Below are 27,601 nucleotides of genomic sequence, written 5' to 3'. Positions count from 1 at the left end.
ATGAGACAGGGCACTGAGAAATGTGAGATAGATATTCTGTTTCTAATGATATATGGTAAAGAAGATAGTGTAACATTATGCAGATGACACTTAATTGTTTTTCTTTTTACATGACAAAAACATCAAAAAATGCCTCTAAAGAGGCTTTAAGAGGCTTCCAAACACTAATCAGATACTCAATTGTACATTGACGCATCGGAGAAAGTAGATGGCTTTGATGTTTTATGAAAATCCACATGAATTCTAGTGATGACATATTGATGCCGTGGATATTTGCTTGTACAGAGACGTGACTGCTCGCGAAGGAGTGTTTGTTTTCGTGCAGCTCCGAGCCTTCAAGGTGTGTCTGAAGAACAGATGTTATTCCTGCTCCCTCGGTGTGTGTGTGTGTGTGTGTGTGTGTGTGTGTGTGTGTGTGTGTGTGTGTGTGTGTGTGTGTGTGTGTGTGTGTGTGTGTGTGTGTGTGCTGGCTGACTACATCACAGAGCATGGAAACTTCAGTGATTCCGAGCAAGGGGCGAGATCAAGAGCGTAGTGGTGCGAGGACTGAGACTAAAGTTGGCGCGTACCTTCAGACAATCGTTCAGCCAAAGGACACCATCCACTTGTGTGAAAAGTAAAGGACGCTTCAAGTGCTCTCTCCTCATCTGAAGTGGCAGATAAAGGAACATACCATGGTACCTTTTGAATTGTTAAAGAACCTTCTATTTACAGAGATACAGGTTTGAATTTTTGTTCTGGAAATTACCTAACTGAACCTGGTGCACCATATACAGTAGTGTACGCCGTTATGTACGCTGTAGTGTACAATGAGACGTATACAGTATGGTGTAGTGTATTGTACAGTGTAGTGTATGGTGAAGTGTACCGTGTAATGTACATGTGTATGTAGTATACGGTTTACGATGCAGGTTCACTGTAGTGTATTTAGAGTATGGTGTAGCGTAGGTATTGTATGGTGTACTCTATATATTGTATGGTGTAGTGTACGCTGTCGTTTATGAAGTGTATGATGTAATGTATGGTTTAGTGCACAGTGTAGTGGATATGGTGTATGTAGAATTAGTGTAAGTATTATATACGATGTAGTGTGAGGTTAAGTGGTGCACGGTGTAGTTTATGTAGTGTACAATGTAGTGCCCGTGTAGTGTCTATAGTGCACGGTGTAGTGTACGTGTAGTGTATATAGTGCACAGTGTAGTTTACATAGTGTACAGTGTAGTGTACGGTATAGTATGTAGTGCACGGTGTAGTTTATGTAGTGTACGGTATATTGTACATATAGTGTATGATTTTGTGTACTGTGTAGTGTACATAGTGTACAATTTAGTGTACATAGTGTAAGGTTTAGTGTACAGTGTATCGTCTACAGTGTAGTGTCCCTATTAGACGTTGTAGTGTATGTGTTAGTGTACATAGAGTTTGCTGTAGTTTATGTAGAGTATAGGGTGTAGTGTATTGTGTACTTTACATCTGTTGGTGTAAAGTATCTCGACTTATTAAATATGGCATCCCTCTGACCAATCAGGGGTCTGCATTGTTATAAATCCACCTTCTGGCACTCGGCTCGGCTCACTTGGAACCTGAACCAAGGTGGTAATAAAAAGAGGAGCAGGCACCTGGGAGTTTTACTAATGGTAAAGCAAATACTAATAATTCAAATGTCCATAAAAAGTCATCAATGCACCAGTGTGGATGACGTGTCTGGTTCAAATCAGGTCTGGCTTCTGGATCCTGTGCGGTAGAATAAACGCCGCTACTGAAGCCTGAGTGACACGCATAATCTTTTCCGGGGGTCAGGCTCTTACATGAGGTCGTAACCGTGACGGCGAGGAGGAAGTCCTGTTGTGAAGGCTGAGTTACTTTTTCCTCTCCCCGATCATGACTTAAAGTTTAGTGAAGCTCTCATATCTGTACCTTTTTTTTTCCGAGTTCAGCCTCGCCGCTCGGGCTGGGGGGCTGAAGCGGCGTGGGCGTGAGGGTAAATCTCGAGGGGGCTTCACCTTGCCTCTCTGTGGAGGGGGGAAGACAGATGAAGCGCTAATCCCTTTACCTTCTGCTGCCTCGTCGGTCTGGAAACGCCGCGTGCATCTGCAGATGTGGAGTATTTCGCCTGCGAACTTTTCCAGGCTGGGCTTTTCCCCCGGCGCTTACGTAACGTCCAAATCCGTATCCAAGAGCTCTCTGGCTCTCGGCGCCTTTCCAGGCCAATTGTCATTAGATGGCAGGACGTCACCCCGAGCACATACGAGAGCCACATGTCCGAGAGATTTATGGAGTGTGTAAAGGCAGGAATACTCGTTTCGTTTTCACCCCTTTTATTGCCTTTTTTCATTCAGTCCGTCTCCGGCGTATTCAGACACTCCTTTCTCCTAAACTCGTTTATTTTCAGGTGTGTCACGGTAGCTTGTAGCAAACAGAGGGTCTACTGATCCACAGGCCATCCCATCATACGTCACCAAGTCCACAGCGGCGGGGTCTTGGTGACGTAACATAACTACTGGCATAATAATGGCATTACTACTTTATGCCATTATTATCATTATAGTATACCATTATTATCATTAGAAATACAAGAAACAACAGGTTAAAGGCGACTTATATTAATTATTGAAAATGAATTAAAAAATAATACAAATCAAAAGGGTTGCATACATATTCTGAATATAAACTTTAAAACACAATCCTTTAAAAATTAGTGTGATACAAATAAAACACTCCATTTAGTAAACAATATCCAAAAAGGTGTATGTATATAATGTGTATAAGTATTTTAATTTGTTGAAAACTGCATAATAAATAGTCTGAAAAAGAGACAAACCACATTGATTTTGCTCCAAGTAAAATCATAAAGCATCTTCTAAATTTTCAGAAATGGCTGAGTCACTAAAAGTGACTTGCAGCTTCTGTTTAGTTCATTTCCTGTTTTATTTTGAAATCTCTCCTCTTGTGTCCTGTGTTTGTTTGACTTCCTGTCTTTCTTTTTTGTATGCATCACCTGGGCTGTATTAGGCTCGTCAGCCTTTGCATCCACCAATCAGATTCCAGCCCGCCCTCATGTCGGCCCACGAGGATGCAACTGGTGAGATTTGAGTCTGCTGGAAAAGGCAGTATTTATTCATGTAAAAATAATAATGTTATAATGTACACATGAGTTATTATCAGAGGCTTTTAAGTTTAATAGCGTTGATGTGCTGTGTATAGACGGGCCAAAAATTTGGTTTCATATTTGGATTTGTTTATGATGAATACCCCCCAAATAACATCATCATCGTGAGCATCACGTGACATTCTTATATACTTAAATTTATGCTTTGTCTGTTTCATTCCAAAAAGTCCGCTTTTTAAAAATAATAATAAAGTGTCCAGGTCATAACATTTGTCTTTAAATGGAATGTATCACAAAATTAACCCAAAAATCTGACACTTTAGATAATGTATCTCGTTTTTCAGGGGAGGTGACGTCACCTAAAAGTTAAAACGTTGCCGACTCATGATACCTTAAAAAATTGTGATACATTTTCGAATATAAAAACTTTCATTAGCCCCAAGTCCGTGAGTTATGTGCCTTTTAGATATACCTGTGTTTTGCTTTTATGAATCTAAAAAATGTAAAAACATTTCCAAACATGATCTGTCATTTCAGTTACACCAATGTAAGTTAAAGTGTTAATTTTTCTAATAAGTGTGAAGCCCCGCCCCCTAAAGCATCCCCTGCTTTCTGGTCTGTTGGACTCTCAATGGACCTGTCAATCAGCAGGTAAGCCCCGCCCCCTAAAGCATCCCCTGATTTCTGGTCTGGTGGATTGGTGGAACATTATGTACTAAATGAACATCATGCTGGATTGAAGAAGACTTGGAACTAGAGATTGAGACCATAAACTCATGTTTATGCAACCAGATTTCTTTTTGCAACCAGAGACGTCGCCCCCTGGTGGCCATCAGAGAGAATGCTAGACCAGTTTTGGCTTCAGCCCCGCTGCTCACATATTGAAAGTCAATCACACATCTTGGAAGCAAACAGCCTCACCAATCGTTTTCCTCCTGATTAACAGCCTCCTTCCTCCTTTTCGGGCAATAACTTGCCGGAGTTCCGGGAACAGAAGTGCTGGGAAATCGTTAATCATGTTGTGATTGGACGGCTGTAAACTGCTTCATATCGGACGCCTCGACGGCCATTTGTTTCCTTTCTTCTGGATCTACAGAAAGTCAACTGCTAAAACGTTATCAATTTACAGCCGGGGATCTGGCTTTGTAGCTCAGCGGACCCCCTCAGATAACCAACATATGTCATTTAATATCAATAACCTGATGAAAAGGATGCTGGTGATCACTAAAATGTGTGAAGTCATGCTTTGTTAGGTCTGTCTGCAAAATAAATACTTTTAAAATGCTTGTTTTCTGAATGGAGTCTGGTTGATGGGTGCTAGGCTATGCTTACATTGTAGCTGCTCCATCAACACTCCAAATAAGGTTCACAGAGAGAGACACAATCTTAGAGGGGACTTGATTTTCAGGCAAAGGAAGGTACGAACTACGCTAAAATCCTTTTCCTTATCGGTCACAGGTGTTAGGCAATGGAATGTGTTAGAAGACGAAGTCAAAAAAACACCAACACTGAGTGGCTTTAAGAAAAAGTATGTATATTCAACACTTGACCGGTACAGATTATTGCATGTGAGTTGATAAGGGTCTGGAGCACAAATCAGCAGGCAGGGTGCTGTGACTGGATGGGAGCATAACAAATGAACATTCTGTACCCAAACAATAAGCTGGACCTGAGAAACTTGTATGGTATGATGTCAGTTGTACGTGGTAGGGAGTATCAACAATGTGGAGATAAATTAGGTACGAATGCCAAGCACAACTGCTACTCCCACAATTCACGATGGAGTTGCTGAACTGGTCACTGAATGCTGTCGACAGAGTGTTCTCAACACGGCGTGCGGGTTCTGGCGAACCTGCGTGCCCGGATGGGACCTTGTTCTGGCGAACTTGCGTGCCCGGATGGGACCTTCATGTCCGGCTACATCATGGATGGTTGGTGAAAGTGGAGAGTCATCTGCCTTGCCACTCTGGATGTGGAAGACGTCGAGGACGTGTACGTGTTCGCGTTCATGACAACTGGAATGATCGCCTTGGGATGTGGAATCTTCATGCTATATCGGAAAATGCGAAAGATCGCCACTGAGCTGACCAGTGTGAGGGTGGACAACGCCACCACTCGGTCTGCTGTGGTTGGGATGCGCTCTGACATCTCTGCAGTTCGCGAGTCCGCGGCTCTGGTGCGAGTTGAACTGGCCACTAACCGGGAAGAAATAGTGACCAATCGGTCAGCCATGGTCGGGATGCGCTCTGACACCTCCGCAGCTCGTGAGTTCCCGTTACGGAAGCGAGGTGAAGTGGCCAATAACCGGGAGGAAATGGCGAAGTTAAGGGCAGCGAAAGCTGCAGAGGACAGTGATGATTAATAAATTAAAAGAGAAAAAAAAAGGGGCTCCCACACCATCCCATCAAATAGTAGCTACACTGGACTTTCTTTTTTTTTTTTTTTTTTTTTTGTTCTGTTCTCTGTCGATTGGACCCCCTCCAGACTTTGTTACATGATGAGACTGCTGTTCACTCGTGATGAACAAATATGGACACGTGTGCAGACACTCACGTAATCTGTATGCACTGGACTTCAGCTCTCTGTATCACCTACTGCTATAACATAGTATGTCAAATGTCACAAGTGTAAGAAAATGTTAAAATGCAATTGACAAGAAAAGACTATGATGTTGATGATGACTTAATGTACATGCCCGAAATAAACAAATAAATAAATAATAAATAAATAAATAAGGTCGTCTAGACATAAATACAGCAGAGACCTTGTTGATTGGACCATAGACAGTCTGTGGTTCCTCCACATAGTCTGGTCTAGTCTCTGGACTAATGTGAGCTACTATCGTAGACCTCTGGGGGACCACAGACAGTCTCTTGTGTGAAAATGGCAATTTCGCCATGTCATTAGCTTAATTGACATCAATTTAAAATGACTCATTGAGAATACTACAAAGGAAGCAACTGTCTCACTCCCGCTACTCCCGGACTTAACATCTATGTGCCGATTGTTCCAGGAGCTCTATGAAATATTCGCTCTTCAAACAAAGTGCTCGGATGATGCATTGAGCTCCGGTGACCTTACCGCCGCGTGGTTTTGGCGCAGGTGTGCCACGGGCCCACCGTGTCATAGTGATGGATGGAGGCTCCCGCCGCCGCAGCAGCTGGAACGGGAGGCCCATCCGCTAACCGTTTGACCGGTGCTTTCCTCGAATTTAAACGCTGTCACGGAGCCAAGACTCGAAAAAGGAGGGAAGCTCGGGGGCTGAAGCTGACAAGTGTTTCAGGAAGGACAGGGAGAAAACGCAAATGAGCCCAAATTTTTGCCTGGTCAGCTTTCTGAAGCTTCATACAAGGCAGCAAAGTTCGGTTCTGAAAAGTGAAGCCAAAGGTGAAGTGCCTTTTACTTGCATTCTGTCTACTGGCCCCCAGAGTAGACCATTAAGCAGGGTATGCTTTAGGGGGTGGCTACCTTGTGATTGATATAGCTAACGTCGCTGACGCGCTAGCAATGCAATTAGCTAATAAAAGTACTTTAACGCTTAGCTGTAAAGTTGACCTCGGATTGCGAAGCTAACTTTCAATCCAAGATGCCTCAAAGCTTCAAAAACCTGTAGTCAACGTGTGACGTCCACTTCCGATAGACAGTCCGTGGTTCTGTGTCCCCCCTTCCGGCGTCGCTTTTGCATTTCAACATCCACTCCTTTCATGCGCCGCTTCTTTTCGAAATAAACTTCCCAGGAAGTTAGGCAACAAAACCTCAGAAGTTCAAAACTGAAGGTGTTTTACGTTTGAGTTTCCGACACTAACGGAGGCCTTCTGGATGAAAGTCTTATGTTTGTTTGACCCCCTCGCCTTCTCCCTCCCTCGCTGCATTGTTTGCCGCTTTGGCAGTGAGAACGAGTTGGAAGGAATCACCTCTGGGATCTGAGCTGATACCATTCAGGCTCTGTGACACACTTTCCCTCAGGCTGTGTTTTTATGTATGGCTCATTGTTCTTATTCCCTGTTTATTTGTCTCTCTGTTTTTTCCAATGGCTGCGTGTCTAGACTGCATGCTGTGCATGTGTGAGTCAGTGTTAATGAAAGGGCTTTGAAGTGTACTTTTAGCACCCCCCCCCCCCCCCCTCTTTACAGTCAGAGACAGCAGTGTTAGCAGTTTATGGGTGGCACAGTGCTGAGGGAACGCTTACCATTTCTGATGGAGGATATTTGGTCATTTAAATCTGGGGTCAGTGACCTTCGGGGCTGACTGTTATCATGTGACTGAAGTGACTCTGGTCTCCCTCTGCTCGTGAGTAACGCTAACTTCTTCACGATAGTCACATTAGTTGTAAATAGCGCTAACTCTCCTAAATAATGCTAACTTCTTCAAGGTAGTCACATTAGTCGTAAATAACGCTAACTCTCCTTAATATTGCTAACTTCTTCACGATAGTTATGTCAGTCGTAAATAGCACTAATGCTCTTTAATAATGCTAACTTGTTCACGATAGTCACATCAGTCATAAATCACGCTAACTCTCCTTAAAGGGACAGTGTGTAACGTTTTAAGTAATTTATTAGCTAAAATCAATATCTTCATTCATAAATAGGTCCTTATAAGTGTATAATTACCTCAGCCAATAATCTGATTCATCCTCATAAGCAAAGAGTTTCTTATCTGGTATTTACATTGGACGGGTAAGTCCTCAGGAGGCTTCCATGTCGATCCACCATTTTGAAGACTATAACCACAGAGGAGGGACATGAACACCTAAACGCGATTTCATTCAGAGCCAGCGTGACTGAAAAGAGATCACATCAGCGAGAGACACTTCAGGACGCACAGGGTGCAGGCAGGACCGGTGTTGTGCCAGTGTAGGTATCCCCGACAGAAATTGTTTCCCCTGGCTGCGGGAGCTACTTCCTCTGTCTATTTTGAGGGGGGATACAAATTCTGGCAGACATGTAAACGTCTGAAATAATCTGTTTCCCCCCCATAACTTTGTGTATAAGAGAAGTAACTTGCTCATAATCACAGAGGTTATAGAGTAGTATCTAAAGAACACACAAAATAAATCATTTGATGCTCAGACTTCATCCGTCTACTATAGTACATTTCGAGTGAAGTAGCTTAAATAGACGTAATTGAAGCCAGAAAACAATCACAGTGGTCTTGATTTTGGATATTGACGTATATTTAGTTCGACAAATTCCATACCAGGACTTGAATTACAGCGTGCTATATGTCAAATCACATGAGGAAATGATTACCTTCGTTTTGCCGTTCAGTACTAGTACAACGTTACGACGTACAAAAGAATAAAATCATAACGCTGTTGCTCCGCCTTCAGGCTTCCACCTGAATGAATGCGCACTACCGCAGCCAGGGGAAACAATTTCTGTCGGGGATACCTACACTGGCACAACACCGGCCCTCCCCCGGGGCGGACAGCGACTTTTACGGAGCTTTTTCACCCGCCCGTGTGGACTTCTCGGACACAACCTCTCGCCTTTTACAGTCAGTGTTGTAGAGCAATATAAGCAACGCATTCGCTTATGTTTGTTGTGTGTCTAGTTGTTAGCTGATGCTATAGGCTACGACATAGTAATGGATGGCTACCAAAAACAAACCAGTAGAAACATGGCAACAAAAACCACTATCTTGCTTGAGCAGTAATTTCACACTTGTTTGAAATATCAACCTCATCACCTGAAAGAATACTGGTGAAGTGGTATTGGATGACATGTTGTCATAGTTTCTTGGTACATAACGGCTCCCGTAGTTGCAACAAAGCGATGCGCCAGAGAGCACTATTCGTTTGAATGCAAAATACAATTTCACCACTAGATGGGAGTAATTCCTACACACTGCCTCTTTAATAATGCTAACTTCTTCACGGTAGTCACATTAGTCGTAAATAACGCTAACTCTCCTTAATATTGCTAACTTCTTCACGATAGTTATGTCAGTCGTAAATAGCACTAACTCTCCTTAATGCTAACTTCTTCACGATAGTCACAATAGTCGTAAATGGTGCTAACTCTCCTTAATAATGCTAACTTCTTCACGGTAGTCACATTAGTCGTGACTAACGCTAACTATCAGGATAATCGTAAAGATGAATGCTGTGAGATGCAGTAGGGAAAAGTGAGTAAGTGGGTTACATGTTATAGCTAAAATTAGATTGAGTAATCATGACGTCACATGGGAGACAATTAACTCAGCGTATGGAAAAACCAGGGATGTTTTTTTTGTGTGTGAAAATACCAACATACAAATCATATCATACTTTAAATATGACTCATCTAATCCATCCCAGCAACCCGCAGCAGTCGCTCTCACACTCCGCTGTATCGCAGTGTCATATAACCAGCTCGGAGCTCTCTCCTCTGGCTCCTCCTGTCGCGTCTCCGCGCCGGAGGAGCGCTCATTCCTCCGCGGAGCTGCGCAGAGCACACTGGCGTTCAGGAGTTGGACTTAACTTTTTTTTTCTCCCCCTCTCTCAGATTTTTTTTTTTCACATTAAAGTTGCTCTGCACAGTTGCAACCGTCTGCAAGTTTACCCCCTCTTGAATCGTTTGGTTCTACTTTGGATTCGTGCGCTTTTGGACTTTTCTCCACGCTGAAATGGAATACGAGGAGTTCCCCAGAGGAAGGATATCGAGATTTTGAGGTGAGTTTTATTTTTTCAGTGCGCGTTTCTTCCAAACGCGCGGTGATGGAGACCCATAACTTTATCCAGCAAATCAAATTTGACCTCTGACTGTCATCTGATATTATTGTATCCCACTTTATGTGTTTTTGTATATTCTCCATCGCCCCTAAAGTGTTTTAAAAACAATATAATACAAATAAAAACCCATAACATTATGACTGTGATTGTAGTTATTAGCTGCTCCCCCTCCTTGAATAAAAATGGACCCTCCCGCCGCCTGCGTCCTCCACGCGCTGCTGGTGCTGATGATGATGTCGTCCCCCGTCGCCGCGGTCCCTTGCCCCCGGCCCTGCTCCTGCCCTCAGCCCGCTGAGCTCCACTGCACCTTCCGCTCCCTCCTCGCCGTCCCCGCTGCCGTGTCCAAGCAGGTGGAGCGCGTGAATTTAGGGTGAGTCCAGTGCGCGCGTGCGTCGTATTAAGATGACACTCGTGCCTGATAAATGGGTTTCATGTTTCAGGTTCAACAGCATAAATACGATTTCAGAGGAGTCGCTGGCTGGTCTGACGAAGCTGGAGCTTCTGATGGTGCATGGGAATGACATCCACAGTCTCCCAGATGGGGGGTTCAGGGATCTTGGGTCACTGCAGGTACACCGGCTGAGCTTTTATTGTTTAAATGAAACCTGAACACTCTGTTCTATTCATTTTTAAAATGTAAAAACAAATCCATAAACAGTCATTGTAACATATATTCTAATAAAAAAATGTGGGATGTTGTGTTTAGATGTTGAAGATGAGCTACAACAAGCTGAAGGAGATCCACCGCCACACCCTTCAGGGTCTGTGGGCCTTGGCACGGTTGCACCTGGACCACAACCGGTTGGAGTTCATCCACCCGGACGCCTTCCAGGGCCTCACCTCCCTGCGGCTGCTGCAGCTGGAAGGCAACCGGCTCCGGCAGCTGCATCCGGCCTCCTTCGCCACATTCACTCTGATGGGCCACTTCCCCATTTCCACCCTGAGGCACCTCCACCTGTCGGACAACGGGCTGACGTCGCTGCCCTCCAGGTTGGCGGCGACCATGCCCCAGCTGGAGAACCTGTACCTCCATGGGAACCCCTGGACGTGCGACTGCAACATGAGGTGGCTCCATGACTGGGATAAAACCTCGCCAGGTTATACTTTAAAACATCACTGGGATTTGATTTGCTCTTAAACTTGCAGCGAATTCTGCGAAATCCTGTTTCCAGAATAATAAAAATTCCGCTTGCACTTCCAGCCCAGTCTTATGGCAGTTTGTAAAGGATTCATGAAACATCGTTAGTAATGCTAACTCTCTACGCGCTAGTTACTTAGTCGTTAGTAACGCTAACTTGTTTTACAATAGTCACATCAGCTGTAAATAATACTAACTCTCTTCACGCTAGTCATGTCAGTCATTAGTAACGCTAACTCTCTTGCGATAGTCACGTCAGTCGGAAAAAATGCTAACTCTCTTCACGCTAGTCACATCAGCCGTAAATAATGCTAACTTGTTTCACAATAGTCACATCAGACGTAAATAATGCTAACTTATTTTACAATATTCACATCAGCCGTAAATAATGCTAACTTGTTTTACAATAGTCACATCAGCCGTAAATAATACTAACTCTCTTTATGCTAGTCACATCAGTCGTTAGTAATGCTAACTCTCTTGCAATAGTGACGTCAGTCGTAAATAATGCTAACTCTCTTCACGCTAGTCACATCAGCCGTAAATAATGTTAACTTGTTTTACAATAGTCAGGTCAGTCGTAAATAATACTAACTCTCTTCATGCTGGTCACATAAGCCATAAATAATGCTAACTATCTTCGCGAGGCCATCACAACGCATACTTTTTCTCATTTGTTATTTTTATTTCTTATTAAGATGGAGCTCTGTGTTGACATTTGCACACACTATAGCTTAAGTTAAAGCTGGAGTTCGAATGTTTACCAGACATTTGCACATTCTTTGTGGCTTATTATTTATTATATTTTCTTTAAAATAATGTTATGCTGCTGTGAGCAAATAAAAATAAAAGAAGAAAATTATCAAATGCGGCAGTATGGTTATTTTTAAGCCATTAATTGAATTCCGTGATATATACCGCTACCGTGATATGAAATTATTCATACCGTGATATAAGATTTTGCTCATACCGCCCAACCCTAATGTGCAGGAATCACTACATTTCAATGTTGTGTCTATTTAATGAACTGCAGTGACAATGTGTGGGCATTACCCAAGTGCCATTTTCTCACTAGTGCGTTGCTTTTTAGTAGTCGGATGTTACATTCTACTTGTTTTTGTCTCCAGGTGTCCTGAAATGCAAAAAGGACCGGGCCCTTCCTGGGGGCCAGCTGTGTCCCATGTGCTCTTCTCCCAGTCATCTCCAGAGAAAGGAGATCCAGGCGCTGGAGAACCTGGTCTGCAGCAGCCCCGTCATCAGCTCTCCTCACAGGACTTCCCCACCCGCCGATGTCGAGAGTGAGGTCATGACCACGCAGGACTTCAGGGAACCCTTCGGAAACATCTCCCTGGGACTGTCAGACGAACATGGCAACGAGGTGGAGCTGGAGTGCGGCATCGGCGAGCCGAGCAACCTCACCAAGATCAGCTGGGAGCAGGTCAGCCAGATCCAACTGGCCGCCAACATCACGTTGTCAGTGGACCTTGAATGCGCCGTTGATAGAGAGAAGTACGAGCAGCTGTGGAGGCTAATCGCGTACTACAGCAGCGTGCCAGCCCACTTGGAAAGAGGGATTCTGCTCCGAAATGAGCCGCATCCCACCTATGTGTACCGACAGGACTCTGAGAAGGATGCCCAGTACTACACAGGGGTTAAAGCGAACATCATGGCTCAGCCAGTGTGGCTGATGCAGACCTCTGCCAACCTGCAGCTGAACAGACCCGAATCCTCAGCCAAGATGGTGAAATTGACCCTGAGCACGCACTTCTCAGAGACAGTGGAGACGGAGCTGGTGCGCAGACAGAGGAGGACGTGGGTCCTGATCGAGTCGACGAACGCGACTCGCACGGCCTCGAGTGCTACCCTGGGTAGTCCCAGTCAAATGGACTGTAACGTGCACAGTTCTGGCCGAGCGGTCGTGTACTGGATGCTGCCAGACGGCTCCAAGTTGGAGGCACCATACGGCGATTCAGACAACAGGGTGTCTGTGTCCAGTGACGGACGGCTGGTTATTAAAGCTGTCAGCCACAAGGACGCTGGAATTTACTACTGCGTCGCCAAGGTTCACGGAGACCTCGCTGTCATGTCATTCTATCTGACGGTGCAGGAATCCTCCAGCCCTCCCCCAGGAGTAGAAGCCTCACTTCCATCCATTGAGGGATTTGCAGGCTACCCCATGTCCCTGCCTTGCACGGCGTCTGGTTCGCCTGATGCGGAAATTTACTGGATTCTACCAAACAGCAAGATCGTTAGTTTCCAAGCCAACTCCTCCAGAGCGTTGGTGTATTCCAACGGCACTCTGCACATGCCACAGACTCAGTTATCGGACAGCGGGCACTACAAATGCATCGCCATTAATCAACACGGCGTGGACACATTGGCTACAAAAATGACATTTGTGCAGCGCAAAGGGCTCGTAAGGCCTTTGAGGAAGTTTCCCACGAGACCTCAGTCGGCATCAGGGGTTAACACTCAGATTAAAGTCCCCACCGAGGACACAGAGGAGGCTTCAGGGGACATTGAGGTCACTCGGGCTCCAATGGGTCGCTTGGATCCTTTGAGAAGGAGAATCCCAGGAGGCGTGGCGCCCGGAAGAAGGGGGGTGCACCCATCGAGGAAAATGTGGCGGAGGCCGCCAGTGTTCCGAAAACCAACAGGGTCGCAGGTTGAAAACAGGACAAACACAGTTGAAAGCAGGAGGAAGCTTAATATGTCAAAGAGTAAAATCGATCCAGAAAAGTGGGCCGATATTTTGGCGAAGATCAGGGATCGAAATGCTCCGAATACGGCGACACCGCCACCGGTTCAGCAAGCAACGGAGCAGACAACCCTTTCACAAGAGGCTACTGAGGGATCGTCGGACGGTATGACCATGCAGGGCCAGGACTTCTTCATAACGCCACACACTCCGACACAGTATACACAAAGGGAAATGAACACACAAGGTCAGGGTGCACACGTGGCGTCTAATAGCTTCACCGTACATGACGGCATGCACAGCATATATACGAGCTTGTCTCTGCACACGACTTCAAACGCCGTGTTCTTCCTCCCACGGCAGACCACATCTGCTCCCCTACACGATGTCACTTTCTGGCAGGCCAACACAAACAGTGCGAGCAGCAGCAGCAGTACATTTTCTCTACAAGAAAGTCATAGCACATATACAGATGTCGAAAGAGTCAAAACAGCTGACGTATCCAAGGATATGGCTGTTGTTGCCATCTCTATTAATAACAGAGGAGCCTCTTCCAGAGAAAGCCAAATGATCCCTTCGGTCGATCCAAATGAATCTGAAAGAAGCCAAGAAGAAAATGGAAAATATCTTGCCACAACATCCCAGCCACAGCTAGAGGACACAACTTTGCAATCCCGAGCGATGCTCACATCAGTATCTCCTACAACTACACATACACTCACTACTACAAGAAGGAGGGGGTCCGGAGGACAGCCTTCTCTACGGCAACCCAACTCCAGGAGGAGGAACGGGGGGCGTCAGAGAAAGCCAAACAAAAGGAAACAAAAGCCAAACAAACCCACCCAGTTTATTGCCACCACGCCTGCAAATGCTCCCATAGCAACAGCTTCCTCCACGGAGCTAAAAATAGCACCATTAGAAGTTACAACAGCCAATTTCAATGCCACTGTTCCATTCAGCGGGAGCCAAGCGGCGTCATCAGTCAGACTGAGTCATGAGGAAAGCAAAGCCAGCACACTCTCTTCACTACCAGCTTCTGCCTCCGAAATGTCGGCCAAACCACTATTTGAAAGCAAGTCGGCGGCAACATCATTTCCAACAGCCTCTCCAGGATTCAGCCACAGGAATACAAGTCCTCAAAAAGCCTCCAGTGTGTCTCCAACAGAGCACTTGGTCACATCGATCACCACGCAAAGATTCACCGCTCTTCCACCTGTTGAACCCTTAGCGGAGACGCGACAGGTGAGCCTCACGGAAGACCTGGGAGCAAGTTCTGAGAATTCCTCTGGGCGTGTTCACGCGGTAACACCAACATATGTCGGGCCGAATCAATCGGAACCACCCACGGAAAAAGGTGAAAGCATGCCGCCATCGTCCCCTTCCGTGATCGAGGGGGAAGTCAAGACGACATCCGGATCGACTTCAAGTGGCTTTGTCACGACATCGAGCGTGCTTCTAGAGGGTGACGCCACCAAGGAGCCTACAGTATCTGAAAGACGCCATCATAGTTCTGGTGAAAATAAAAGCATGTCAGAGGTAGATCTTAAAGAAACTGCAAACACAGGAGAACATTTTGATGCCCCTTTTACAAGTATCATCCCAACAACACCTCCCTCTGCAGCTTCATCAACGTTTGATGCTGTTATCACAACTACAGTGACGCCGCTACCCAGAAAGTCTTCCACAGGAGCCAAAATGGGCCCTTCATTCACACAGAAGGTTCCTAGGATCACCGACATCCTAGAAAACCAACAAACGCAACCCACCATCAGATCAGGACCTAGCAGAACACCAGACTTCCATCCTGCAACCCAGTCTACTACCTACCAACAAGCTCTATTTATTAGTACAAATCAAACTTCCCCGGCCCCCAAATCAACCAGCGGACACACATTGAAGCCTGCAGACACCCTTGTCCCAACAACGGCTTCAATCCAGACCACTCCGTTTAGGGAGAGACTCCTGACAAGCACTCAGGATGTGTCCAGACAGCAGCAGCTACCTGGAGGTGGAGCTAATCCAAGAGGGAAGCCGCGGATCACCCAGAGCAACTTCCAGACTTTCACCGTGGACGCTGAAACAGATGCTCAGCTTCCCTGTGGGGCTGAGGGGGAGCCAATGCCCTTCCTCTCCTGGACTAAAGTCGCCAGTGGTATGCATGACTCATAACATTTATGTGTAATAACAGTATGTTATGTACTTCAGGCCAGGCTTGTCACTCTCTTCTTCACAAACAAATAAGATTAAAGTACATTACTATTGTTGAATTAATTCAATTATTGTTATTATTAATGATGATTTATAATACAAATACTATTAATGATAGTACCAAGTCCAATAAGATTAAAGCACCTTACGATTGTCGAATACATTCAATTATTATTATTGTTATTATTATTATTATGAATGGTGATTTATGAAAATAACAAAGATGTCCACCAAGTCAAATTAGATTAAAGTACCTTAATATTGTCAAATTAATTATATATTGTATTATTATTGTTGTTGTTGTTGTTGTTGATAATAATAATAATAGTCATGATTTATGATAATACTAATGATGATAATTCCAAATCAAATTAGAATAAATTACTATATTATTGTTAAATTAATTGTTTATTCAATTATTATTATTAATAATAATCATGTTTGTAATAATAATAATGATGGTACCAATTCAAATTCAATTTAAGTACCTTACGATTGTTGAATTAATTCAATTATTATTTATATTATGAATGATTTGAATAGTGATAGTACCAAGTCAAAGTAGATTAAAGTACCTTAATATTGTTAAATTAATTGTATTATTATTATTATTATTATTATTATTATTATTATTATTATTATTATTATTATTAATAGTCATGATTTATGCTAATAATGATGATGATAATACCAAATCAAATTAGATTAAATTACCATAATATTGGTCAATTAATTGTTTAATCAATTATTATTAAAAAATAATCATGTTTGTAATAATAATAATGATAGTACCAAGTCAAATTAAATAAAAGTGCAGCCACCTTTGTTCAATATGTTTAGACATTCATTATCAGTGAGGATGTGTTTTCCACATGTACAGCATAATGTTCACACATGACCTCAAAAACAGATGATAATAATAAAATGTGACACCACAACAGCTTTTCATTTATTGTTCAGAGCTACTTTACATTTTAATATAAGAGGAAGCAAATATGTCCTTGGCAGGTTAAAATATAGTTACTTTCCTACTACTGTATATAGAGGATGCCAGATAACAGAAATAACAGTAAATTATAAAAACAATATCATATATAAGCCATACTGTATTTGTTATCGAACGCAAAAATGATCATTCATAACTTTATCCAGTAGTATTTTTCAAAACTGGACAAGTACGAGAACATTCTCTTGTTTATAACTCTTCACTCTGCAACTTCATTAAACCTAGTGCCGGACAGAATATTGTTTAAATACTATATACTACATACCGATTTTTCTTTTCTGCAGTATCTGTGCAAGGTAACTGGTTTGGTTTGACAAGGGACTGATTGTGTTTATGGAAAAGTGGATGCAACTAAAACACGCCGGGAACTTATCATGATGATGGTTTAAAAACATCTACTTACTTATTCTCATTTACCCAAAATGAGCATAATTTCAAGGATAACTACATTACATATTTTTGGTATTTGACTAGTACAAAAGAAAATGGTGATACATCATTAGGGAAGAGAGAGGACACAGTTTCAGGGAGTTTGATGTTTTGCTGGTTAGCCAGGTAGCTAGTTTTGCTTTGATTCATTGTAACCAGTGTAGGGTTAAATAATGAGAGAATTACCACGCTAACTAACATTAGCTTGCTAATCCCATTGTTTAAATGTTACAGAAAATGATGTGAACAAAGTTGTCAGCCATCTGATAATATCAATGTTGTGTGGATAAATTAAGTCTGTCTCCCTATGCTTCATATTATTATTATGTTACTCCACTTACTGCTACGTTGATTTGAATGATGTAGTATTTTCTCCTATTTTACTTTTATGGAGAAAACGCCATCATTATGAAATCTCTCTTTTCACGCAGGGGCGAGTATTGCTCAGAACACCCGGGTACAGAGGTATGAGGTCCGTCCAAACGGTACATTAATTATCCGTAACACGCAGCCGATGGACGGGGGCCAGTACCTTTGCACAGTCCAGAACCAGTACGGCACCGACAAGATGGTGGTGAACCTCGCGGTCCTGTCTCGGCGTCCACGGGTCCTACAACCTCGGCACCGAGACGTCACTGTGCACCTTGGCGGAAAAGTGAATTTGGAGTGCAATGTGGAGGGAAAGCCTAAACCTGGAGTCACATGGGTGCTGCCTAACCATGTCCACATCGCCCCTGCCCCACTTGGTGTAGCCCCTCAACAGCATGTGACTGTCTTAAGTAACGGGACCCTCCGGATCAACCAGGCCTCTTACACCGACAGAGGGATTTATAAGTGCATTGGCAGCAGTGTAGCTGGGGCTGACTCGGTCTCAGTCCGCCTTTATGTCTCGGTGTTACCACCTGTGATTCAGCAGACGCAACATGAAAATGCCACCCTACCAGAGGGCAGCCCCGCCTACCTTCACTGCACGGCCACGGGTGCCCCTCAGCCAGCCATCCACTGGATCACACCTGACGGCGTACAGCTTACTGCCTCCCAGTTTGTTTCTGGACGCAACCTCATCGTGTTCCCCAATGGGACCCTGTATATACAAGGATTGGGCCAGGGGAATGCTGGGAGATATGAGTGCTCAGCCAATAATGCGGTGGCATCCAGCACAAGAACTGTGGTCTTGAGCGTAAGGAGGAATCCATCCTCTGCCACGGCCAGAATCACGTTGTCGTCCCCCCAGAGGACAGATGTGATCTATGGGGGGAGGTTGCTGCTCAACTGTGTGACAACGGGAATGCCGGAGCCCCGGATTATCTGGAGGACGCCCTCTAAGAAGCTGGTGGATGCTCAGTACAGGTAACACATCTACAAGCTAATTATATTCCCTCTTCAGTCCCACCAGGATTTTGTGGGCTTGTCATGGGGATTGGTGTTGTGACCTTTTACGTAATTTCTGTTGTTTTTGCAGTTTTGACCCCCGGATCAAAGTGTTCCCCAATGGCACAATCACCGTTCATTCTGTTACCGACAAGGACAGCGGCGACTACCTTTGCGCGGCACGTAACAAGATGGGCGACGACTACATTCTGCTGCGGGTCAACGTGCTGACCAGGCCGGCCAAGATCGAGCAGAAGTACCAAAGGTCCAGTCAGGAGGTGGTGTACGTTGGGAATCTGAAGGTGGACTGCGTCGCTTCTGGTCTCCCCAACCCCGAGATCAGCTGGGCACTGCCAGATGGCACCATGGTCAACCCGGTCAAATCAAGAGATCGTGTCAGCGGTGGGCGCACTCGCAGGTATGAGCTGCTGAATCAACTGAGTGAAGTGTTAGGACTTTTGGTGACATTGGAATGATTGAAAGAAGATCACATCTCTTTGCGTTTGCCTCAAGGGTGGTTTACAATGTTAGACCCTTGGATCGGACAAGTAAAAAACCTATGAACCTCCCTCACCATAGATGTGTGTAGAATAACAATTAAATGATGTTATAGACAATCAAAATCACAACAAATATGGATAGAATATAAACATATGAGTGCCTTCCATTTGTTTCTAAACAAAGAATGAGTAATTCTTGATTTGAAGGATCGCTACTGGCACCTTGGATTCCTAATAGATCCCTCGTCCATCATATTTAACATTACACCTGCAATCAGGCTTAAATTTAAGCAATGACGACCATCATTTATTTTGAATAACTTAAATTAAACATAAACCATGCATGTAGTGTTGCATTAGTCAAATATAGCCCTTTTCATCAAGAAAAACTCCAGTTTTTCCATTGGACTTTGAACTATTGCAGAAAATAATTTTTGTGGAAAACAAACCTACGCATTTTCTTTATCAAGATAATTTAACATGTATTTACTGCCATGTAAAAAGTTAAAATCTCTCAAGACCTTATTTCATGCATCTAACCAAAAACCCATTTAAAAAAACATTGGCTTCAAGATGAGGGGAAAAAAGCAAAAATGCTGACTCATTTCCTGGTTTTAGGGCTCATTCCTGCAGTATTAGCATTATCTAATTTGCAAACTAGACTTGGGGAGGGCACACTCATAGACCTTTCCAGAGGCCCAGCGATTTCCGTGGGCAGCCATGTAAAAATTAATTAGAAATGTCAATAATATCCCTATAACTTATTGGAAACAAGTCCCTGACTCTGCGCTGCCATGGCAGCTCACCACCTTAAGATTGATGGCTCTTCACACTTCCACAGAAAATTACTTTAAGAACCAATTTTGGCATCTGCTGCAACAGTAAAAAAAACTCCTTTGTATTTCAACTGCATTTATTTCCTGCCGTGACACATGGAACATGCTGTAAATACTACTCGTCAGTCTACTAAGGTTGGACAACCAAACGTATTTCTTTTTGACACATAATAGCTAACGGGGGGAAAGGGTCGCATTTAATACCAGTAACTTTGTCTTGTTTGGAAGATAAAGACAGAACTTCACGACAAGCTTTCATTCAAATGGATATACAGTTCTTGAGATGACAAAATTAAGTCACAATGTGTGATGTCCAAATCTTAAACTGAGTGTAACGCTAAACAGAATTCATGGTTCAATACACACTTAGTTTTTTTGGTCACGGTTCCGTTTTTGGTACAATAGGGCAAATAAAGATAATGCAGAAAATAACTATATTTATTTTCCTAATGATAAACATTCAACAGTTGCTCATTGGCCATAATTCTCACTTTAACAACTTACTTTATTTAAGGCACATTGTAGCAGCTCAAGCACTATGACCATACGCTTTCATTTTGCAATTTCAGAGAGATCTTCAACAGAGGGTCTGCAAAGGTTACTCTCGGGGTCCCCAAAATGTTTTGATCCCAAACTTTTTTTTATTAACACCTTAACATGAATACAACCTATATTAAGCAAATAAAAATCTTTGTATTTAATTAATATTATGTTGTGATGTAGAGATTCCAAATATTTAATTTGAATTTGAATCTCTTAACAATTATTATTTTAATGTGATTAGCATTGTATATGTCCATCATTTCAAAGTACTGTTATACATGGCACTATAGGCTGCACTACACATTATTATTGGCCTGGTTTAATCCATCCATCCATTGTCTACCGCTTATCCTGTATTCAGGGTCGCGGGGGGGCTGGAGCCGATCCCAGCTGGCCTGGTTTAATAAGAAACACAATTTTATATGTCACTTTAAGCCTTGGGGTCATTGGCATGAAAACGTTGTAGACCTCTGCTATATCGCATCTCTAGGGTGATGCCGTCCTAAATTTAATCCTCAGATACCAAATTCAGTTTGACAGTCTGCTCCTCTTCCCTCTCTGTGTAAAGGTATGTGGTGTTTGACAATGGAACGCTGTACTTCAACGACGTCGGCGTGCCAGAAGAAGGAGATTACACCTGCTATGCCGAGAACCAACTTGGCAAAGATGAGATGAAGGTTCGAGTCAAGGTCAAGGTCGCCACGTCCCCGCCACAAATCCAGGATAAAGACCAAAAGGTCGTCAAGGTGTTCTACGGCGAGACCGTGACACTGAGGTGTTATGCCAAAGGGGAGCCAAAGCCAACCCTCACATGGGTATCCCCTACAAATAGAGTGATCTCTCCTGCATTAGACAAATACCAGATCCTGGATGACGGGACATTGGTGGTTCAAAAGGTCCAGCGTTTTGATGGCGGTAACTACACCTGCATGTACAGGAACAAGGCAGGACAAGACCATAAAGTCGTCAGGCTGGAGGTCCAAGTAACATCTCCGGTGATTAACGGCTTAAGAGGGACTGCCAACGCCATCAAAGTGACCGCGGTCCAGGATCAGCGGAAGCTGGTGGACTGTGTAGCGAAGGGAACTCCCCCCCCTCGCACCATGTGGGTTCTACCAGGAAATGTGATCCTTCCTGCGCCATACTACAGTAACAGAATGACCGTTCACCTAAATGGTACCTTGGAAATCCGGTCAGCCAAGAGGACGGACTCAGGGCAGCTGGCTTGTATCGCTCGTAACGAAGGAGGCGAGGTTAGGTTGGTGGTCAACTTGGACGTGAAGGACACTGTCGAAAGGACACAACTTAGAGATTCCAAAACAGATACCCTGTCGCTGACTGTGGGGAACACCATGACTTTGAATTGCTCCTTTGAGGGCTTGATGCTACCACACGTCACTTGGATCCTACCCAATGGCATGCCTTTGCACAGTGCTGCTCGGTTCTCTAAGTTTTTCCACAAGCCCGACGGCTCTTTGGTTATCAGCAACCCCTCTGTTGCCGAAACCGGCGTGTACCGCTGTCTGGGGCGCAATTCTCGAGGCCTTGTGGAGCGTTCTATCACCTTGTCCCCCGGGAGAAAGCCAGAGATCATCAACAGATACAACTCCCCCGTTAGTGTCGTTAACGGGGATAGACTTATGCTTCATTGCCTAACCGGTGTAGAACCAAGCAGACTAACATGGACCCTGCCCAGTGGGGTTGTCCTCAACAGGCCACAGAGAGCTGGACGATATGCTGTACTGCCTAATGGGACACTTGCTATCCAACAGGTTTCAGTCTACGACCGGGGTTCCTACGTTTGCAGAGCAGCAAACGAGTACGGCAACTCTCAGCTTTCTCTATCGGTCATCGTGATTGCGTATCCGCCTCGAATTACCAACGGCCCCACCTCTGTGACTTACGCTAAACACGGAGTTGCTGTTCAGTTGAACTGCGCAGCAACCGGGATCCCGAGAGTGGAGGTAGCATGGGAAACGCCCGATAAAACCCGCTTGGCCGTCAGCGCACAGCCACGTCTTTTTGGTAATAAGTACCTCCATCCACAGGGTTCCCTTATCATCCAGAATCCGACACAAAGAGACGCTGGCATCTATCGGTGCACAGCGAGGAACGCCATCGGCGTAGACTCTAAAGCTACAGTTCTCAATGTGTTTTGAAGACTCTCACTGTCCATAGTGGTCCATTGTCATACTGAATGCCCAAGCAACTGCCTAGTTAAAAACAGCTAATATTTTACTGGTACAAAAATGTAAAAAAAAAACTACTGTCACAATGATTAAATGATGAGGTCGATGGTGCATTTTGAGCATTTAGATGCTTTAATAGCAAGGAAAGCTAACTCCAATAACGGCCGTTTCACTTGCATCATTTTTTTTATTGTTTGCAGACAGCCGCTGTTCTCATTATTTACACGTTGTTGCGTTTTGCAGTTCAGCTTTCAGGCTTATGAAGTCCCGCCCTTTTCTGTGTTCCCCATGGGATTTTATTTCAGATTAATTATTTAGCATTTGAATGTCACCATGAGTTACACATGTACTGTTTGTCAATTTGAGAGATCTTTTTTCAAGTCCAGAAAGTCTCAGTTTTTTGGCGTTTTGCCATTTGGTTTCATGTGAAACTGCCGTTAGCTTGGCTTGATTTTATCCAGCGACTCTTTTTATCAAACGGAACTAGCAAAACATTTTTTTCCCAAATAAGATTCCATGGTCGTTTACCAGAAGGGGTGGGACTTCCTCTTTATTTCACCCTCTACCGCATGATTTACATTTTGCTAGTGATAATTAATAACTGTAAAATAATTGGCACCTCACCCTATAAGGTACAGGCACTGATATAATTAGTAGTTGGTCGAATGGCTCTGCACAGGCAAAACCATAATAAAGCCAAATTGAATTGAACTATATGGACATGTTTCTAAAATTATATATATTTCAAATCACTCAGGGAGATGGGGCACACAGGTGAAAAACAAGCGTATACAAGGGGGAGTCCTACGACTTTATAAAATGTACATACGCCACATAGACCACAAATATTTGTATCCCAGTTTCTATACTGGAAAACAGTAACAAGGAATAAAGGACTAACTATTGGGCCATCCAAGTTTTTTTTTAACAACTTCAGTACGTTTTTGAAATATCAAGCTTACGACCAAACGGGAGGCAAAGTGTAACCTGCTTTAACAACCCTGTCCGACAAAGTTACTTTCCCAAACAACTAAACTCAGTTACGTTTCCAGGGAATTTTTAATTGGTTAGGTATAATAAAAATATTATGAAATGGTTATTATAAGGCAACAAAACGACTCAGTTTTTTTGACCCGTCCACACACCTAGACCTCCTCCTGACAAATGTAATTTACAATGTTGTTTCTTTGTGTGGGAACATTAGGAGACCAGGCTGGCATTTAGAGACCATCGTTACATAAAAAAAAGGGAAGTTTAGTTGTACGGGAACTTTATTGTGTTGCCAGGTTTGGCTCTCAGTGTTTCACACGACACTTTTGATCCTGTCTTGACCAATGAGAAAAGACTAGCATCCTTAGCAGTACCTTTGCTACCATGAGATATAGTTGCTTCTGAAAAGTGACAGTAGAATTGCGTGATTTCACATTTTCTAACTAGGAAATATTGTTGAATTTAATTAAAGAATCGACTGACAATATGGTTGTTTTTTTTACGCCGACGATGTTTGACTTTTTTTACTCCGAATCTGTGACACCAGTTGGTCACCTGTGCCTTTTCATAAAGTTTAGTTTCCGTGTGTTTCGTATTTTCAATTTGTTTGCTGCCCTCAGCGGCATTCGCCATCTTTGAATCTGCATCTGGAAAAATGCTGGTCCAGTTTCTATGTCCTCATTTGTAAATTATCTTTGATGGACAGTGCATTGCAATTTTCCCCATATTTAATAAAACATTCCCACCTGTTTCTACTAAGCCCAGAGTCCAAAACAAAAAAGTTTTTTTATTGCTGAGGTAGGGAAAACAAAAGATAGGAAAAAATGATGACTCTACAATGTTTGCTCACTGCACTATAAATTACATCCATAACTGAGAATAATGTTTGAAATTAACTTGGAAATAGGAGCATTTTCCACAGACCATTGTGACTTTGTTGTTGTTGTTTTTTCAGAAAAAAATGTATTCAAAATGTCTTTTTTGTTTAGCCGTCCTTGGAAAGCAGAGCACAGATAAAAAAAATGTAAAAAAAATCTGAGAGAATACTCAATTTAGCATGTGGTTGAAGGAAGTAGGTCACCATTATTCTCAAAGACGAGAAACAATAATCGCTCGGGGAATAGCTGCAGTCTCGTCTTCCAGAAAGAAGAAACATCTGGAGCCGTGAGGAAATCCCCCATTAGTTCAGCACATTCAGCCTGAAAGAGCCACTTTGAGAGATTTCCATGGTAGAAGTAACAAATTGCATTTACTCTTGTTACCATAACAACGTTGATTTGTGTATTTGTACTTCACCATTAGTAATTATACTTTTACTAAATTATTATATATAAGTATTGTACGCTGTTGAAGAATGGAACAAGAATAATTCAAACAAACACCTGCAGTAGAGATAAAGTGATGCGTCGCTGGTTTAATGCACCACCCGGCAAACACCGCCAGGCAAGCACGAGTTTAAGTGCTCTAAATGCACCCAACAGGTGCATGCTGGGTTCTGAGTGGACTGGTCATAGTGGGACAGATAGGCTGAGTGGACTGGTTATTGTGGGACAGATAGGTCGAGTGGACTGGTTATAGTGGGACAGAGAGGCTGAGTGGACTGGTTATACTGGGAGAGAGATGTTTTTGTTTTTCTCTATTCTTTGTGCTGATGAAATGAACATTCCCAGTGTGAGCAGTGATTCCCAGCAGGAATTCTAAGCAGTGATTCCCGACAGCCGGACTGGATCGCTCCGCTCGTGCAGCATCACTTTGCGTCACGAAGCATCGCAGACCCGCCAACCTGCTCCGATCCGGTCTGGAGAAGCCCACATCTTGCGCCCACCTGTTTTCCCTCCCGTCTGCGGGGGTTTTGCCTTCATCACCGCTAAGTCACGTCACGCTCTTGCATGTTTACGTTGCCTTCCTGTGCTTATGTGCTCTGCTCTCACATCACAGGAAGCTGGGGGGGGGCTTAGTGCTAATCAAGGCGCTTCTTCAGTCCTTCAGCTTTTCACAGGAATCAAAGGGGGGCTCTTCGGCTGTGGAGGATTTGTGTCCTACAGCAACGAGTGTGGATACATACATGGACATCAAGGCGATTCGCGTCTTCAAGTCAGAGAGTAGTTGAAAGCGCCGCTCCGTCATTGGCTCCTTCTTTTTCTCTGGCGTGTAACGAACGCCTTTTCTTCTTGTGATGTCAGCGCCGTTTTCATCGCATGCTTAAGTGTGTGATGTATTGCTTGGTTTTTGACATCATCTTCAAGGATGCTTGTGATTGCCCGATCGTCGGTCTCAGGAAATGAGGAATTGAGAAAGAATTATGTCATATCTTACCACCAAATGCAGAATTTTCCTTTGAATATAAGGACCTTAGTTGGGGTCTTTCTTCCCCATTTCATGTGTCAATAATTCACTCTTAGGGTCTTTCTCAATGTCCTCTTGAAGGATCCTTCAACAAGGATACCGCGTCATCGAATCCCGCCAAAACACATCATGGATCTTTCAAATTATTATTATGATTTTTTTTAACTGGTGCAGAATAACGACAATATGACAAATATGACGTAGAATTTAAGATATGAAGACAGCTACAGTACAGGTAATTTCAACAATGATTGTGATAATACCATAAATAATTATTAATAATAATAATAATAATAATAATAATAACAATAATGACAATGAAATAAATTAATAGAATAAATGACATAATCAAATAGAGAGGCAGGCAGAAGGAGACAAACAGATTAACAAACAGTCAAGGTCATGTATGTAGCTTTGGCTTTTTGGGTGCGTTTTATTTTCAAATAGATCCATTAAAGGCGGAGGAGGATTTTTGAAGGATGAGTGGTCGTTGGAAGTAGAGGGACGAGACTAACTAAGCTTTTTATTTGGTTTCCCATTGAGTTGAAATGGAGTTACAGTCGCCGAGTTAAAAGGCTGTTGTCTAGTGGGTTTGAGGGGAGGGTAAATGATGTGTTTATTTCGACCGAACCAGACTTGGTGGGGATGGTGCAGATGAATCAGGAAAAATCAGGAAAAATAACATGGGTGTATATTTTTGTGTATTATCCACACATATATAAAATATAAGTTAATATAATATTATATAAGTTGATATGGGGCCAGACGCATTGCAACATTAGCATTGATTTGAAATCCAATATCTGACATTCTGAAATCTACTATAACGTTAAATTAGTGACGGAACGTGGCTAGCTAGCTTGCAAGCCCAGCTAACAGCCGTGTTGGTGACGTTTGTACAAGAGATGAAGTTCACTGAGCGGATTCACACTAAACTACATCATACAGAAGCTTAAGACAAACTGAGGCTTTCTGGAGCTAGCAGGCCGAGCGGCTGTGTTGTTGACGTACATTGTGAGCCGCTTCACACTAAACTAAATCATGTGACGAAAAACTGAGACTTTCTTAAACATGGCTACGTTTGCTAGCTAGCGAGCCAAGCTAACAGCCGTGTTGTTGACATACGTTGTGTGAAACGAGAGATGTAGTTCACATAGCCGTTTCCACTAAACTAAATAATGTGACAACAAACTGAGACTTTCTGAAACATAGCTACGTTACCTAGCTAGTGAGCCGAGCTAACAGATGTGTTGTTGACATACGTTGTGTGAAACGAGAGATGTAGTTCACTGAGCCGTTTCACACCAAACTAAATGATACACTGAGACTTGGACTTGAAATCATATCTTAAAAAATCTCTCACCTGCGTAGGTCGTAAATGATTTAAGGTCAGACACAGGAAGGGGCAGGATATAGTCTATAGTCTCTATAGTCTCTGAATTCCATATTGAGCACCATTCAACAATGACAGGTTGCAATATTGCCCGAGGAGAAACTTCTTCTAATCATAAAGATTTATTCGA

The 27,601-nt window shown here is 43.4% G+C and overlaps 1 protein-coding gene across 2 annotated transcripts; it reads left to right on the top strand.

The window, feature by feature from the left end:
- The first annotated feature begins 599 nt into the window (after positions 1-599).
- Positions 600-24,492, top strand: mxra5a (matrix-remodelling associated 5a). 2 transcript variants are annotated; one of them, XM_084003944.1, is made up of 10 exons: positions 600-677; positions 3,013-3,082; positions 9,598-9,764; positions 9,977-10,194; positions 10,265-10,394; positions 10,531-10,921; positions 12,090-15,812; positions 17,735-18,653; positions 18,766-19,092; positions 21,122-24,492. In XM_084003944.1, exons 4-10 carry the CDS (start codon positions 10,007-10,009, stop codon positions 22,710-22,712), a joined length of 7,269 nt encoding a protein of 2,422 aa, XP_083860070.1. In that variant the 5' UTR covers positions 600-677; positions 3,013-3,082; positions 9,598-9,764; positions 9,977-10,006; the 3' UTR covers positions 22,713-24,492. The 2 variants fall into 2 exon arrangements, with proteins under 2 accessions (XP_083860070.1, XP_083860069.1); XM_084003943.1 differs by lacking the exons at positions 600-677; positions 3,013-3,082 and having other exon boundaries at positions 9,504-9,764.
- The last annotated feature ends 3,109 nt before the right edge of the window (positions 24,493-27,601 follow it).

Source organism: Eutrigla gurnardus (genome assembly GCF_963514095.1).
Source record: "Eutrigla gurnardus genome assembly, chromosome: 24".
Taxonomy (NCBI): domain Eukaryota; kingdom Metazoa; phylum Chordata; class Actinopteri; order Perciformes; family Triglidae; genus Eutrigla; species Eutrigla gurnardus.
This window is presented reverse-complemented; position numbering and strand designations above follow the sequence as displayed.

Excerpts from the sequence above, each read along its gene's own strand:
- mxra5a (XM_084003944.1), top strand. The coding sequence starts at position 10,007 with ATGGACCCTCCCGCCGCCTGCGTCCTCCACGCGCTGCTGGTGCTGATG. Across the intron at positions 10,922-12,089 it reads CTGGGATAAAACCTCGCCAG|GTGTCCTGAAATGCAAAAAG; the intron begins GTTATACTTTAA and ends TTTTGTCTCCAG. Across the intron at positions 18,654-18,765 it reads CTGGTGGATGCTCAGTACAG|TTTTGACCCCCGGATCAAAG; the intron begins GTAACACATCTA and ends TTGTTTTTGCAG.